Raw genomic sequence first — 16,982 nt, forward strand, 5'->3', positions numbered from 1 at the left:
GACAGGTAGTGTTTATGCATTGTGTAAGCTGAATAGAGTAATCTAATTCAATTCAAAATTAAAACTATGTTATGGTATGGTTATGATACACAAATTAAATAGGTAGATGCATTGTTACGTCTATGCAGAGAAAAGCTACCATCATGACAGTAAGTCAGTTTTATTTAGAAATTTTAATGGCTTATTAACTAGTTTTCTAGATGTTTCGATAAACAATGAAATTAGATGTGACTGACGTTGTTTTCTTATTATTATATTTATTTTTCTTTTTGGATTTTTTTAAAGTATGATGGCATGTTTAGGACCTTGGCGTACTTATTTAGATCGAATTATCTCGAGCGCTCGACATTATGTCGTGCGTTCGAGATAAGATGTGAGGGCTCGAGAAAATAGCCCGTGCTCTCGAGATAAGATGTCGGGATACAAATAAAATGTTGTACCCTGAAGATATAAGTTGAGCCTTTGAAATGATTTGAATTTCAGCAAAAGGGCCATAATTACTCTAAATCGATCGGTTGAGTTTCAAATCTCAAAAGCATGGCTGCTTTTAACATCGCTTATTTTCTTATATGTCTCGGTAGAACAATATGTTAAATAATCGCTTAAAGAAGACTATTCACGTCTTTTTTCCCTTTTTGCTCAAAGACACTGACATTCGTGGGCGTGGGTTTTCGGCTGTGAACCTCCGGTGATCGTTCTAGGAAAATCATAATAATCTTACTTCGAGATAGAGTTATCCCCAGTGCACGACATCATATCTCCAGTCTAAGACATCTTATTCCGAACGCTCGAAATTAGTTTGGTCGTAGTTTATTGCAACATTATAATACAGTTCAGAGACCGAAACGTCTGAAATTGCGAAATCAAATGGGTAAGGCTGATATATAGCGCTCGAAATCTAATTTGATAAGTATGTACTAATAACCATATAGAAATAGACGCACAATTTCCTTTTAAGTGTAACAGTACAAGACAAGCGCTAAGTAGTAATTCTAGCCTTTTTGTGACCTGCTACAGTTTCACAAGTCAAAGCATAGCAAATGTTTCTTCTTGGGCACATCTATATAAATATATAATGATTATCTTGTAAAATTTTGATTGCAATGTCTGTTTTATACTGCCAAAAAATGTCAAGTAGGTATTTACGCTAGTTATTATTTAAGATAAATTGTTAAATCCAACAACAAATTAAATCTGTTACCACTTTCAGTTGAGTAAATACGGAAATAAGACACTGACCTGGTCAATCCATTACTATTCGATGCGTGAATTTGTTGCGCATAATTAGAGGGTCGCAGTGGGGTTTGTTTTCACATATTAACCATACATTTGAAGATAACGATACTATTTAGTTGTTTACATGTAAATTTGCTGATATATGTCTATCTGTTTGTACATATGTTATGTTCTTCAATAATGGAGGAAATAAAAGAATCAGTCAACCATCGGGTTTAGTAATATGTAATCCAGTTCAATCAGAGAGTCGCCTCAATTAGAAAAGAATAGATTTAACGTTAGAGGTTATTTCTAAGGTCACGGAGTTTGACTGGCCAACTTGTAATGACAACAGCTTTCGTTATCAGTAGCTCAGTCAAGTGTGACTTACTGAACTATAATGTTCCTTCTCAAGAGTAGGAACAATAAATCAGGAAACGAGAAATACTATTGAGCTACTATTATTGTCAGAGTGAGCACGCAATAATCTACAAATCCATCAACAATTATCGATATAATCGCTTTCTTCATCAAGTAAATAAATACATTTCAGAGACAGTTACCATGATGACAAGTTTCATTTACCGCATTTACCGCACAACTAATTTTTGCTTCTTGATATATATTTAGTACTCATTCTGATTTAAAACTGTCTGATTCACGCAGGAGTTGAATGAGAAAGTCAATGAGATCTTTTGTAATGAATTCTAATGATGATTCGAATCTTGCATCAAAAAGAGCTGAATAATAATAAATTGTAATAAATTATCATGTCTACGTAGGAAGTAAGTTTCAAAGTATTTCAACAATACGGCATGTTCTAATCTCTGGCCTGGCCTGGTCGCAAAGCCACTATGTTGGTTTTCTCATGGCATGGCTCATATAAACATTTCTTTACCGCCAGGTCGTACATGCAGATATAGTTGTGCTGACAAAACGTTCTCGGGACTGTGAGTTCGAGACACCTGTTTGACCATTTTCGTTATCATTTTTTTTTTAAATTTCATCTGTAAACTAAGAATGCTGGAAAATTGTCACTTATCGTGATTTATTGTTCATTTATTGAAAGAATACACAAGTATTTGACATTCTTCTACATACAAGTTATTACCATAAAATGTTGTAAGAATAAAAACAGTATCGATAAAATGACATACTGATTTAATGAAAACAATCTGAATTGAAATCGAACCCAAGGTAACATGCGTGAAAGTCGGAGAACTTATCACTACGCCACTATTCCATTGGTAAACGTTGCATGTTATTTTGGTCAATTTAGATATTTTCAGCTTACAAATATGGAGTAAAATAAAGAAAACGCCCGAAAATATTGGCGAAGATTAATGAGTGGCACCTGTCAGTACTAACGGACAACAACTTTCAATTTCTAAAATAATGCTATCTCCGTTCTAGGATCTGGGATAGTATGATGCGGGGAAGCGATAAATAAATTTTGTAGTTTAGGTTATACAAATACTGAATATTTTTGTAAGACTGTTTTTATATTGATCTAAGTATGGGAAAAGAAATCCTACAAAGTTTTGTAAAACAGGCTCAAGAGCATCTTTTAGCGTTATATATCTATTAGATATAACATAAACACAATGCACCATTATTTTTTGTGCAAGAAAAATATCAATAATCTAAAATGCCAACACCCTGACAATGAGTTAGAGGTCCCACAATGAATATTATTTTTATTACTCTTCCATAAATTGAACATCAGCTTAATTAAACCAAACACACATTAAAAGTTCAACTGAACAGTTAAGAGGTCAGCTAAGGATAGTAGGGACACAACCTGTAGTTACAATTCCCAAAGAGATGCATTCACTGCATGCAAATATTCAGTTATATTGCAGCAGGTAAACTTATCAATGAAATTAGCCATTAGTTTTAAAACCAAGTGTCAAAGTTGACTTTAAATAATTTGATCGCAGAAAAAATAGGTAGTTATCATTTAGTTACACCATTTTCTTCAGTGCAAATCTGTATTTCAAGTAAGATGAATGACGGCTAATTAATGATTCTCCAGAGGACTGGTTTCTCATTTTGTTTGATCTGGAGCAAGTAAACAATACAGGTTAATACTGCCTGCTACTGTAATTGTATATTTAGATTTTATGCCATTCATTTCTCTATGTACAATAAAATCTGGCCTGGCCTGGCCCGGCCCAGTCGAAAATTCGGCTCATCGGGCCAGGCCAGGCCAGGCCAGAGATTAGAACATGCCCAACAATACGGGCCTAGGAATCGAATTCAAGACGAAAAAGTACATCAGGTTTGAAACGGAGAGTGTTAACGCTCGGGCCGCGAGGAACTACTGTTTGTATTGGAAACGTTGTTTTCAAACTTGAACTATGTCATACTGGAGTGTGTAACTGTGCGGTACCCTGTGACCATTCGAGAGGCAAATGTGTACAGAACAACTAGTGCGCGCGAAATTTTCGACTGATACTATCATAATATCATTAAAGCTATATTTATAGCCATTTCACTTAGTCTAAACACATAGTCGTATTGACACGTAGGCGGTGCCGAGACCGCATAGCATAGTTGTATTGGCCTCCAGCAGTGACGTCATAGCATTTTGATATTATAACAATATGCGCACCATATACTGTAACCATTCGTACATGAATTATATTTTTAATGCCTTTGAGTTGTTGAATCTAATGATAATACAAGATTTAGCTTACCAAAAGGTTCCTTCTAGCGCATTATTATATTAGATATTCGTTTTAAAAGATCTTATCTATTCAAAAACATTTAAGTTATTTCACACAAACATTTATTTAACTTATAATAATAATCAAACACCTTCTACTTAAATATTATAGCTCTGTCAGCGGATAATAAATAATAAAGACCATCATTCTATCAAAATTTCGGGAATCCTCTGTCGAAACCTTCCTTAGTGGCACAGATCGGAATTCGGCCATATGTTAGCCTCTTTGTAAATTGAAAGTTTCACATAGCAATACATTGACAGAAAAGTGCTGTCAAACGCCCTTAACTGCATCGCGTGATTGTTACTTCCAGCTCCAAAACGAAATATGACCGCCTGGGTCCGTAAAAGTTAATACAAGAGAATGAAACCAAGCAGAATAATAGCAGACGATAATTTTGGGCGAGAGTCTATTTTAAGATGATGCATATTCATTTAAATAATCTCGATTCTTCATTATGACAAGTTAGATTTAGGAGTTATATGATTTAAACTATGTTTTTGTTTCTTGAAGGTCTGTTATTAAGTAGTTGTATTTCACTAAACTTCAGTCTAAAGATTGACTTAAAGATGCGTAAACACACACTGGCAAAGAGGCTATTTATAATGAACTTGCATGAGTCCAAGATGGCGGCGCCCTACTGGAATTCGGATGCCTTTGATGATACCCTTGTATCCATTACCTGCTCAGCCAAGTGTGACATGTTCACCATAAGTGTTCCTTCTCTTGAGAAGGAACAACAATTATTTCCTTCTAGGTTTGATCATTATGAAGACCTGGGAAAAGTGAATTTCTTACGGGTAAAAAAAATAATATTAGGTTGAATAATATCTTTATTATTTATGGAAAACAACTGAATACGTTTTGTAAATATGGTATCCTTTAACCTTTTGTTAATTATAGTCTAAGGAAAAAGCATCAAATGATTATAAAGAAAAACGGCAAACCTTAAAATTTTGTGGGATAGATACGTTAACAGATTACCGACTAGACGTTTGACTGTAATTGTGTAAGAAAAAATATTAAGTAATAAGAATACAAAAAGTTTTAAAGTCGACAATACATTACATATGAATGCATTTTAATACCGCTCGTTTTAATGTTTCAAGTTACAGAAAGATTTCAATCAGTTTTATTTACTAAATAACATGACTGATCAATTTGTCAGTTTGTGGTATGAAATTACAATAAGTTTGATTATTGTTCTATTGTATCTAGTGCGTCCGGGGTTCTATTCTTTATGATACAAAAAGTCATGTTTCGTATTTTATTTCAATACTAAACGTTATTATTAATATTAGATTATTCATTTGTATAATTTTACATATCAGTTATGATCCTTTTGAAACCAATTTAAGCCTAAGAATTATTAAGGCTAGTTAAACTTATTCGCTAAAGTTGTCAAAGGAGTGTGTGGTGTTATTACGTTTAGGAAGTAAGTAAAACTACTCATTTTATTTTTAAAGAAAGGACTTCTAAATCTCTTAACAGAAAAAGCAAAGCAAATTGTTGTGTTTATGGCTTCTTAAATATCAGTAAAAGTAAAAAAATACTTTAATCGTCTAGGTGTACACCAAGGGGTGAGACTCAATGCAAAAAAGAGGTTTACTGCTTTGAATACGCTATTCCATATTAATTTTAAGGAATAGTGTCACAGACGTTTGGTGTATGTATTCAATTTAATTCTATATCTTTGTATGTGCAACGACAGACGGTAATATCCCTATTTCAATACAAAAGTGTCATATAATTGAAATTCATCTGTGACATGTCCAGTGGATCCATTCAAAAATTGTTTAGACAACTGGAAGTCACCCCAGATACATATGCCTTGTTAAAATATGATGAGTAGGATGTTTTATAATCCGTATTTACCTATTTTCTTTATATAGTCGTAAGCCAAAGGACGTGTTTTGTTTCAGATATTTTTAAAAATTTAAAATACTTTTCTAAATATATAGGTTTACAATCAAGCATAATGAATTTGAAGACTTTTTTATCAAACGTAAATAGGTACTGAGACAACTTTGCATAATTACTGTACTTATTAAATATTTTGACGGCAACATTTATTATGCTATTTGAAATGTAGTTGCAAAGGGCAACACCTCTGTCGGCTATTTTTAATCATGTATTGTTCACACTTTAATTAACGACAACCATACCTCTAATATATTTACTATTAAATGATTTAACAGATGCAGTCAGACTAATATATGGTCAAACATGGCTACTGCAGCGCCACAATCACACGATAATGATCTTAAAAACTGGATTAAAGGCGCTTTTGCCTTGCATGTTACTAAAGAAGGTCTTGAGGACTTTGTAACGGATGAAATTAGCCAGTTTCAGACAGATTTGCTCACGTCAATATGCAGAAACATCGGTAAACCTGTTGGGACAATATGTAATTCATGCACAACAGCCAATATACTACCATGCCCAACAAACGGGTTTTGCACCTCTGGCGGAAGGTGTAAAATGCACGTTCTTACAGATCGCAGACGAGAACCAAATATACCGTGTAAAAGTAATATTTGCCAGGCTATTCGGGGAGGTATCCGACGCGAACATAGATACTTTCATCCTAGCAAGTTTGAGCCGTCGTGGAAAAATGCCGACGCGACACAGTTTTGCAGTGACTCGTTTCAACTGGCAAAGTGTTATATGTCAGTTGATGGCTACAGCAAGGTACAGTCCTTAGCGGAAACAGATTTCAATGGAGTCATCAATGTCGTCATAAACAACAAAAGGTTCCAGAACAAGCTAAGTGCGAAGTTATCTCAAAAGACAAATATATGTACAGAGGCAAGTATTTAATTTTACATGCAACACACAAAATATTAATGCAACACACAAAATATTTTAATATTAAATATTATTTGATATTATTTGTTGCTCAATTTAATATATAGTGATCCATTCATTCGTTTTTTATTATTCATTAAAAAAGCTCAGTGAATAGGATTTCATAATTCATACGACCGTTAACATTTAATATACCGAGTGACGTTATAAGAACTTGCCCTCTTATCTCAGTATGTATCACGATTTCGATTCCCAGGTCATGCGTATATTATGTTCTACGTCACGATTTGATAGAAGTCATTATTCTGAAATCATTCAATTTCCGCTTATGATTCATGGGGAAAAGTTGTTAGTGGCTTGCGGAGATCATATCAGTACTAGTACAAAATCCATGAACACTGGTATGGTGACGTAGTTTAAATATTGGCATAAATTGGCACCAATACACACCAGCCGCAGTATATTAATAGACATTAGTATTTGTAATGAAGTATGAACATTTCAGGCACGTGATATAGGACGCCTTATCCGACATTCACCAAATCTTGCAGTATCAGATGCCGACCTTACAAAGTACATCGACACCCTGATAGATCTTCTGTCGGACCGAAAGTATCTGGCAACTGAAAATAAAGCCAAGATAGCAGTTGCTAAATTGCAAAAGGTTTGCTGTTATCATTTATTATTAAAAAAAAACGATCAGATAATGAATGAGATGCAATATTACCATTTCCGCCAGTAGAAAAGTGTTATTCGGAAATTCGTGTTTGATATCGCAACTGTATCAATTCCGCGACAAAAAGCTCATTTAAATAGTGTCTGTTACTTGCTTATCTTTTTTACCTTTTATATTCATATTTGTTAATGCTGATCAAATGAAGTACACAACAATCAATAATAAAACATAACGCATACTTGGTTGAAAATGTCTTTTTGAACCTATTGTAAAATGACTGACGAAAATTATTATGATAACAAAAGTATTTAAGCCACAAGTTTACAAATGGACACTTAATGGGTTTGGCCTCAGATTCTGTATTTTACATCTCTGATCGTTATATCCATTTGTTATTCTGTTACCGTTTTGAGCACACATGTATTAAGATGTTTAAAAACAAATAAAGATAAATGTTTTAGAAAGAAACGATGTAATAGTACAGCACTAATTCATGTCTAGGCCACACCATTTTGAAACATTGTTTATCAGATAATTAAAAAAAATGAGGAGTAGAGTGAAAATGTGTATTTTGTTTGTTTTGAGGAAAACAGGAGCGAGCAAAAGAGCGAAGAAATATATTTTCTGGAAATGGCTTTTGTTTAAACAAAAAAATATATAAAAAAATAGAAAAAACTTTTTTACGTTAAGATTATTTCACCAGAAGTTGCAAAACTTTAGTATTTGAGTAGCTCTAAAACAGTAAAATAAAGTTTATTCTCTAATTGTCTGGAAGACGATTATTCAAATTTATTACGTAATAGTATATTTTGTTTTACATAGGATCTGTATGTCTGTTCATGTTGTTTTAGCTATATACATATGCTGCATGCATATTATGTACATACAAGCAAGAACCAAAATAAAAATAGCTGTCTGAATTTAGTAAGTATGCGTTCAAGCAAAATAAGTTATTGTCCAATTTCAGCTTTTGTAAGGTATTTTCTGAATGTAGATGAACACGCTAACTGAAATAGGTGAAAGAAAATACTATATACATGTACATATCTATTACACCTATTAAACTGTTTGGCGTTTAGACATGCATTTGTACATTACATACATTTATTAGAAAAATAAAGTGTATATTACAGCTGAAAACGACATATTTGCTAGACGACAAAGACAGCGAAACAATCATTGCTGCTATATTGACATCTGTCAAATCGATGAAGGACAACACAAAAGAGGATATCATACAGCAAGCTATGAAAGAAATTAAAGACATGATACAGGTGTCCAAAAAAGAAGTACATGATGCTACGCAAGTTTCATCGAAGAAAATCACATCTACTTCGAACCTAGAACTCGAGAAAATAAAGGTGGTAGCAGAGGAGGCTATACAAAAATTTCACGAAACTGAAGCACGTAAAATGAATACAAAAGACAAGAAATGTTCAACTGAAGAAGTAGACAGGGAAAACTTTCGTTCAGAAGTCACATATGGACTAGAACAAGGTAAAGATTTTATGTGTAGTTTTATGTCAAATATGATTTCCTTATACAACAATGTATTTCGTGAAAAGAATTAAATACAAAAAGAAAAATATATTATGAAGTATTATAATTACTTATCACGGTTGTAGTCGACGATGGAAATATCCGGTAAGAAGGTAATTATTTAAACGAATAGAATGAATAAAACCAAACAAAATGCCATCTTTGTAGCGCCCCTTTCATTTTTTATTGTAAAGAATTTAACCAAAGCATGTAAATAGAAATTACATCATAACGTTTCAGAAACGAATAACAATAAAGTTCCCATTCTATTTATCATTGTTAGCGTAAAATTGCTACCCTCCTGAAATGACTTCTTTTTAAATCGAGAAATATACTTTGGGGAGCAACGTAACTGCTTAAGCATTGGATGCATATAAATATATACATGAAAATAGATAAATACATAGAAATATATCATAATGCGTGAATATAAATGTAGTTCATGTAGATAGCTGTCATTTAAAACATTAGAGTCATCTGGTATGACGGTGCCAGATGGGTTTGGAGATCATGTATTATCACTTGAAACAACAGTTACTCTATGTACAGTGCTAGAAATTCCAATCTTCTGAGTGGTTAAGGTTTTAAATGGCATATTTCGTAAAATGTTTGTACAAACAGTTTCTATTCAGACTTGCCTTCATAGATATATGTAATGTCAATATAGAAATTTTGTATAATGTATATTTAATAGTGATACATCTTAGAGTGGAAGAAGCTTCGTCGAAGACATGTAAACATGTAGATTTAGACGTGAGAAGACTAAGAGAAGGTAAGACTAAAACAAAAAAAAGCTAAAAGATCTTCAAGCACATTTTCATTATACTTTAATTTCTTAATGGAAATTCACTTCAAAATACATGTAGTTATTTTACTTGAAATTTTCTTTGAAATATAATATGTTATTTGTGACTTTGTAATAAAATCTAGTCCTGAATGAATACCATTGTCCCTTATTTTTAAACTAGAGAATTGGCCAGCACGATAAGAGACAATATGACACGACTAGGCTACTCTATGTAACGACAGCAGTTGCAATAGTTCTTTTTTTCTCTCGCCTGACCATTCACTGACATTTCCTCCTGAACAGTAGGCGGAAGACGATAATATAATTCTTGTCAATAGTGTTCTTTAGGCAGCAGCCTTTGCATCGGAACTTTGAAAATCGTCTTTTCTGAAACTGCTTTGCTTATTTATGAATATTTTAATGGTGGCCCATTTCAAAATTATTCATGTAAGCATGTCCAGTTTTCTTACAAACATTATTACCATAAGCAAGATACTTCGCGGAGCTGTCCTTAAATTTTATTCTGTTTATTGTTCTCCACCTCTGGCTCTCGAACATGTACAATATCCAGAAACACATTTGTACTGAATTACTATTGCAAACGGCGTTCAACAGGGAAACATAATTTTTAACTCTTCTTTAAGACTTTCTTTTATCTAATACTTCAACTGCTTAAAATATTATCTGGATATATTGTAGGTCTAAGAGAAGATCTAATTCTTTCCTACCGAGAATGTTACAGTACTTTTCCAGTGAAAAATATTATCGGAGAGCTTAATATTCCTCTGCTCAAGCTTTATGTTCATCAGAAACTAGAAGCGGTCGGAGGAATAAAATCATTGAATCAATCTGAAGAATCTGAATCCGCAACACCGGTTAAGACATATAAGGAATTGTTTTTCTGTGGGACTGAAACTTACAAAAACATATACATCACCGCAAATGCTGGAACTGGAAAAACATTGCTTATGAGGATATTTTGTCTGTCATGGTGCCAAGCTTACAAACCAGTCGAAGTGGTTCCGTCCGAATTTCAAAAAGAAAACCTAGATGCAATACAGTATTTTGAGTTCGTTTTCTTCTTGTCACTTGATGATACTGATGATACAAATTCCTCCGCCTGTGACATTGATGACTTGATTGAGATACAGATATTACGGAAACTGTCAAGGCAACATCAATATACTAAACGCTTTCTAGTAGATATTTTAAACAGAAAAGCGTGCCTCATAATTTTAGACGGTTTAAACAAATGGTCTCATCCTGATAATTGTACATCAGGATGTAGGATGACCCGTTTTCCTCGGAGGGCAGCTCGTCCAAATTGCACGACAATGACAACAACTCTCCCGTGGAACTTTGTTTTCATTCAGCGTACGAAGCAGATAGACAGGCATATAAACATCTGCGAGCTAGACAAGGATACCGCTGCAAAGTTGATAGGAAATGTTGCGTCTTTTCTAAATGAAAAAAGCGCGTATAAAAAGTCAGCAAACAGTAAAGAAATACAAAAGGCAATTACAAAATCGATGTTCGATGAACCTTGCCTTGACCCATATAGCATTTTGCAGTTTGCTTGCCTCTTGTTTGCGAGGAAATCGATTGGTCGATCCAAATGTGAAATATATAGTAACCAGCTCGAACTAAGTCTGTCCCGAGGTCTTAAAAATGTAGGACATGTTCCGTCTTATGCTCAAACGTTGAAGAGAAAACTTCCTCGATTTTTCGTTTCCAATATCGAATGCAAAACGAACTACGGGATCCTGCTTTGTATTGGTAGATTTGCGTTTGAGACGCTATTCGGCGGCGACAGTGTATCCAGGTTGCGGTTCACGGAAACAGATGTCATGAGATACATGTCTTCAAATATCTTGGATGTGAGCTTGAAGCTTGGAATACTTACGCAAGACAGAACGTGTGAATCATTTTCAGCAGAGCATTTATCTTTAAAATTTGAGAATTTCACAATGCAAGCATATTTCGCAGCTCTGTACATTCAGTCGGAACAGTCTGAAGTTGTAAAATTTCGAATTCACAACGAGTGCAAATCATTACAGACTGTTCTTCGAGTGTTTCCTGTATTTGTGTTCATTAGCGGATTCGATCAAGCGCTTGCAAGCGACCTTTTGCCTAAATTATTTAGCATTGCGTCAGAAGATGACAAAATACTTGAAGTCAGGCGCACAAGCTCATTATTAAGATCTTCCATAATAAATTCAGAACTAGTAAAACGCTTTCAGAGTCTAGTAATAAATTGTGTGGACGAGTGCATAAAAAATGATCATGACGGAATAAAACTTTCGGTCAAAGACATTATCATTGATACAAGTTCGCAACAAGACAATAGTCTGACATCTCTGATCGAATGCAATGTAAATAATCTCAACAATCTCAAGTCATTGAGTATTCAAGAATGCAATTCAACCGATACGGTAAACAAAATATTACAACAACTAAACACACAGAATATTCGTCATCTTAGAAAATTAGAATTGAGATGTATTCCGAACACATTATTGCTTCGTACACTGCTTCGGAATAGTCGACTTTCTTTAAGATGTTTAGAGTTATCTTCCCTTGCGTTTGAAAATGCCACAAAGAAATATCATTTTGAAGTGATAAATATTCCATCGGATCACATCAAAATTATATCAAGCATGCCATTTTTAGGAGTCTTAACTCTTGGGTCATTACGTATAAGCCACGATGATTTTACGGATCTGCTGAGTTTCCTTTCGCGCAAAACAGAAATGAAGCACATCATTTTGTACCATCTCGTGTGCAGTAAATATGCCTGTGGTGGTCACATGTTGGATTTATCTTTACATAAGAAACTTGAGGCATTAGGATTAGATAGTGTTCCATTATCGAAGCTTCGTTTGAATGCAGTCAATCAATTTCTTGAGGAATGCTGGATTGGAAAATTGCCGTCACATATTTTGTCTGCAGCGTTTCCCTGTCTGGAAAACGCTCATAGCCTACATACGTTGTATTGCCTGAAATTGGATGATCTTTGTGCAATGCTACAATCCATTCCAAAATTAAGACGTTTGAAATATATCTGTTTCCGATATATTAACTTTGGCAACAGGGTAATAAGCCTGACATCAAATACGAAAAACATTCAAATAGTATCATTAAATGGGGTAACACTTACAAGCGACGCATTAAAAAGACTTATTGACACTATAAAAACCTTGCCACACGAGGTCGATATTTGTCTTAAAAATTGTAAAGTGACTCCAGTGGAAGAGTACAAACATATTAAAAGTTTAATTAGGGGTTCTGACGACTTCATCATTATGTCTGATGGACTGAACGAACAAAAAGTGCAGTTGTTCCAATTCGGTACTGTCAATAAGAGCCGCGAAATAGTACAGTCCGGAAATGTCCATGCCATAACCTCTACAAGGATGCAAGCAATAACATCACCGTCAGAACAAATAGTATAGACATGACAGAGCTAATATCAGATCCAATAAATACCTTTTAAAAGATTTAGTTTTTTTCTGAAAGAAGAAAGGGAGCAGGGCCAGATTTACTGAATATAACGAATGATCCTATTTCAGATTATGCACAGTTTCTGACAAAATGATGTGATAGACACTTAATTATATTACTGAATTGTATTTCGTTCACCTTTTTGGACGTGACAGTGTAAACAAAAGCTAAGCTAACCTTTAACAAAAGTGACCAAATCACCGACTGTATCAAATTAATCATACAATTAAGATCAATCAGAGTAGAGGAGGTACATTAAAATGAGGACAAGATGAAAAACATAAAGACACTCCAGCGTTCCTGCACCATCACTAATGATTTGTACAGAAGTCAGTTTCCAATCTGTGATTTACGATATTTTCATTCAGTCTGCTTTTAATAAATGTTTGATCAGTTTTCATAAATATTTTAACAATCTGGATTCTATTTTGGATTTTTCCTTTTTATATACATTGTATATTATTTTTCATATACCTTGTGCAACATCTCCATAGTATCTAGAGTGCGAAAGTTTAATAACGTTTTCAGGTTCTTATTGTAATTCAGCATATTTAATAAATCTAATGAAACACATCATATCGGTAACCTTGTTGTAAGCCGTGAGGTCTATATATAGTACATTTTATATGAAATATTGTAATACTTGATTGTATTTGTACAAACTGTCAAAACATCCTACAAGAAAAAGTTGACTAAAACTATTATTTAGATTAGTCTATCGGTCCAAGGCTCCATAGAAATGGGCCGTTCTGCGAGAAAACATGTATAAGTGATATCATTTTCTAGTCATAACATTAAATAATTAAACACAATTCATTGTTTCTTGTAGTCATGAAGGAATTGGTATATCTAGATTAATTCATGCAAAACAAAGCAAGCTGACGGAGTGTGACATATATTGTAAATATAAATGCTATTTGAGTTGTAATGATATCCGGAATAATTTCTATAAGAAGGTCCTTTGGAAACTCATAATGAAACCAAGTAAAATAATAGTAGATTCGGTTTGATTTGTCTGCACATGAGAGGTAATGAAACGTTCAGCACCCCTCAAGCCTCCTAGCACCGGCTTAAGCGGAATACTTTTGTAGTCAAACTTGATGTACTCAATAATCCCGAAGGACTAGAAAATATAACGACACTGAGTGCAAGTACGTAGAGACTTCTTATAGCAATCACACTGTACTTTAAAACTGTTGTCATGACAGTTAATAGAATCTACAAGAACACCACTCAGAACGCAGACTCGGTTTATTTGAGCCTGTCTATGAGAAAGTCAAAAACATCAATGTAACATGAGAAAACTGCAGTTTTAAGTTGTTTTTAGTAAAATAATTTTCAAACATTCTCCGAATATTTTAATATATTATGTACCTTTTTTGTGAGTAACATTTCGAATTTGAATGACATAATTAGTGTGCATGTGGTTTTGTGAGTAACATTTCGAATATGAATGACATAATTAGTGTGCATGTGCTTTTGTGATTAACATTGTGAATATGAATGGCAGGATTAGTAAGCATACACAAATGCTATAACAAAGTTCTTGACATCATATTTCTAATCGCGTTCTGCGATAACATAACAGTACATGTATTTAAACTTCAGAAACGGATGGTTTATTTTTTATGAATGATAATGTGAATAGCGATACTTTGGTAAGTTTTAAATAAACAGTAAATATAAGCACTTGATGTAGAATTTCTCAGACAATTCTTTTATACTTGAATTTAAAGGAAGCATTTGGACTTATATGTAGTTACCACTCAAATGTAACAAGTTTGCTGTATATGAAATAAATAACATAAACAAGGCCCTTAGTTCCGTACAATAAGTGTGTTTGATAATGAAAAAAAAAGCACAAAGCAAAAAGTATCTTAAAAGTATTATTTTTAAGCATTTAAGCATATTAGTGTTTCATAAGAAGTGCTTTAGTATTTTTTTTTAGTATTTATTAAAACCCAATGCTATAGGTTATGAAACTCTTTTCCTGACTCCATGATATAGGCTAAGAAACTCTTTTCGTGGTATTATCTGAACGACAATTTGTGAACGTTAAAACAAATAAGGATTTCTCATGCGGGTAAAGGTAAAAACTCGCCATGACAATATTATCCAAATCATGAACTATTAAAATTACACATGCAGTATGACGTCCTAGCTTCTGTTCATAAACAAGAAGGAACTAGTCCAAAGAATTAAATAATTTGCAAACCTGGAATGTACGTGTGCAGTATTTAAAGTACAGTTTTTAATTTAAATAAGTACATGTAATCCCTTTCAATTTTTTTTGTGATAGGTAGAATTTTTTTCAATCAAATGACTGATCTGACAGATTTCATAGTTTCACTTCCGAGTGGTGACGCAGGGAAGCTAGGCACCTTGAAGTGCAGGGCTAAACTACGAGGGCCTAGGATGAGGTCTGCCCTAGATATGTGGCATGCCAGGCCCGTCGGTGTGTGGATACGCCCTAATGCCCATGAACAGATCCCCAGTTATGGATCAAATAGCTCAGCTGCCTTGTGGATGACAGAGGACAGCTAAAGGCTAAGGGAGTAAACCCTGACAGTAAATCAGAAGTGGAGTCCCTAAGGCGGTATTTGTCAAACCCTGACAGATTTCCGGCAACTCCTGCAGTCAATGTAATCCCAGACGTACTGGTTTCATCCGTCCTCCGAATTCTGCTATTGACCCCGAGAGAGTGGGAGTTGGTAGGTCGTGGGTGGGGGGGGGGAGGGGAAGGGGTCTGATGCTTGGGAAACACAGCTTGTCAACACAATGTGCCCAAGCTAAATTGGCTTACAGCCAGTCGCTAAGGGTCATTAACTTCATTGGATAGCTACCGCCTGCCATAAACTGAGCAGCCCTTAGTAACTTTATCTCGCCACTGACCAACTACCTAGCAATTTGGGGCTTAGGATAAACTCAGTCAAATGGACAGAAATTGTCACATCAAAGAATATGAAAACAAAAAAGATAGTAGCACTCAGAATCGGATGCTGGAATGTACGTACCATGACAACTTGCTGAACGTCTGTTCTCGTGACCATCTTGGACCTTAGAAAGACAGTCATCATCAAAAATGAGCTGCTACACCAGAACGTTGACATACCTGCACTGCAAGAGACTCGACATGCTGAGTCTGGTAGCTTGAAGGAATCATATTATACATTCTTCTTCTGGTAGGGAAAGAAGGAGGGAACACGTGAACACGGAATTGGCTTTGCAGTTAAGCTGCTTTACCATCAAGCGCTTGATAAACCTGCAAGTTATCTACACCATGGGACCTATCAATCTACTTTGTGTGTGTGTGTGTGTGTGTGTGTGTGTGTGTGTGTGTGTGGGTGGGTCCCAACTATCATGGCCTGTGACAACACCAAGGATGAGTTTTACAGTCTGTTGTTCATCAATAAATGATTTCAATGTTCGTGTAGGAAATGACGATAATTCTTGACCAAACTGTCCAGCCTGATTTGGAGTAGGAATGTGCAATGAAAACGGACTTCGTCTCTTGGAGCTGTGTTCGTAACAAAGGGTATGATTGTGTCATCCAAGGTCCAAACATTGGCATCAGCTTGAGCTAATACTAAGAAGACGCAGACATCTGAGTCACTTTCTCATTACCAGAAGCTTTCACAGCGCCGACTGTGACTCAGACCAATCCCTTGAATATACAACCCAAGAGGCTCTATCGAAGAAAGCAGGAAGAAAAACATAGAATCAATGT

At 34.6% G+C, this 16,982-nt stretch overlaps 1 protein-coding gene across 2 annotated transcripts; it reads left to right on the forward strand.

The window, feature by feature from the left end:
* LOC128548548 (uncharacterized) lies at positions 1–15,013 on the forward strand. 2 transcript variants are annotated; one of them, XM_053523712.1, is made up of 6 exons: positions 1–149; positions 6,143–6,752; positions 7,258–7,416; positions 8,562–8,925; positions 9,662–9,739; positions 10,454–15,013. In XM_053523712.1, the coding sequence occupies exons 2-6, from the start codon at positions 6,171–6,173 to the stop codon at positions 13,204–13,206; spliced, it is 3,936 nt and encodes a 1,311-aa protein (XP_053379687.1). In that variant the 5' UTR covers positions 1–149; positions 6,143–6,170; the 3' UTR covers positions 13,207–15,013. The 2 variants fall into 2 exon arrangements, with proteins under 2 accessions (XP_053379687.1, XP_053379686.1); XM_053523711.1 differs by lacking the exon at positions 1–149 and adding an exon at positions 5,243–5,379.
* Positions 15,014–16,982: the final 1,969 nt, after the last annotated feature.

This window comes from Mercenaria mercenaria, chromosome 14 (assembly GCF_021730395.1).
Source record: "Mercenaria mercenaria strain notata chromosome 14, MADL_Memer_1, whole genome shotgun sequence".
Classification (NCBI taxonomy): domain Eukaryota; kingdom Metazoa; phylum Mollusca; class Bivalvia; order Venerida; family Veneridae; genus Mercenaria; species Mercenaria mercenaria.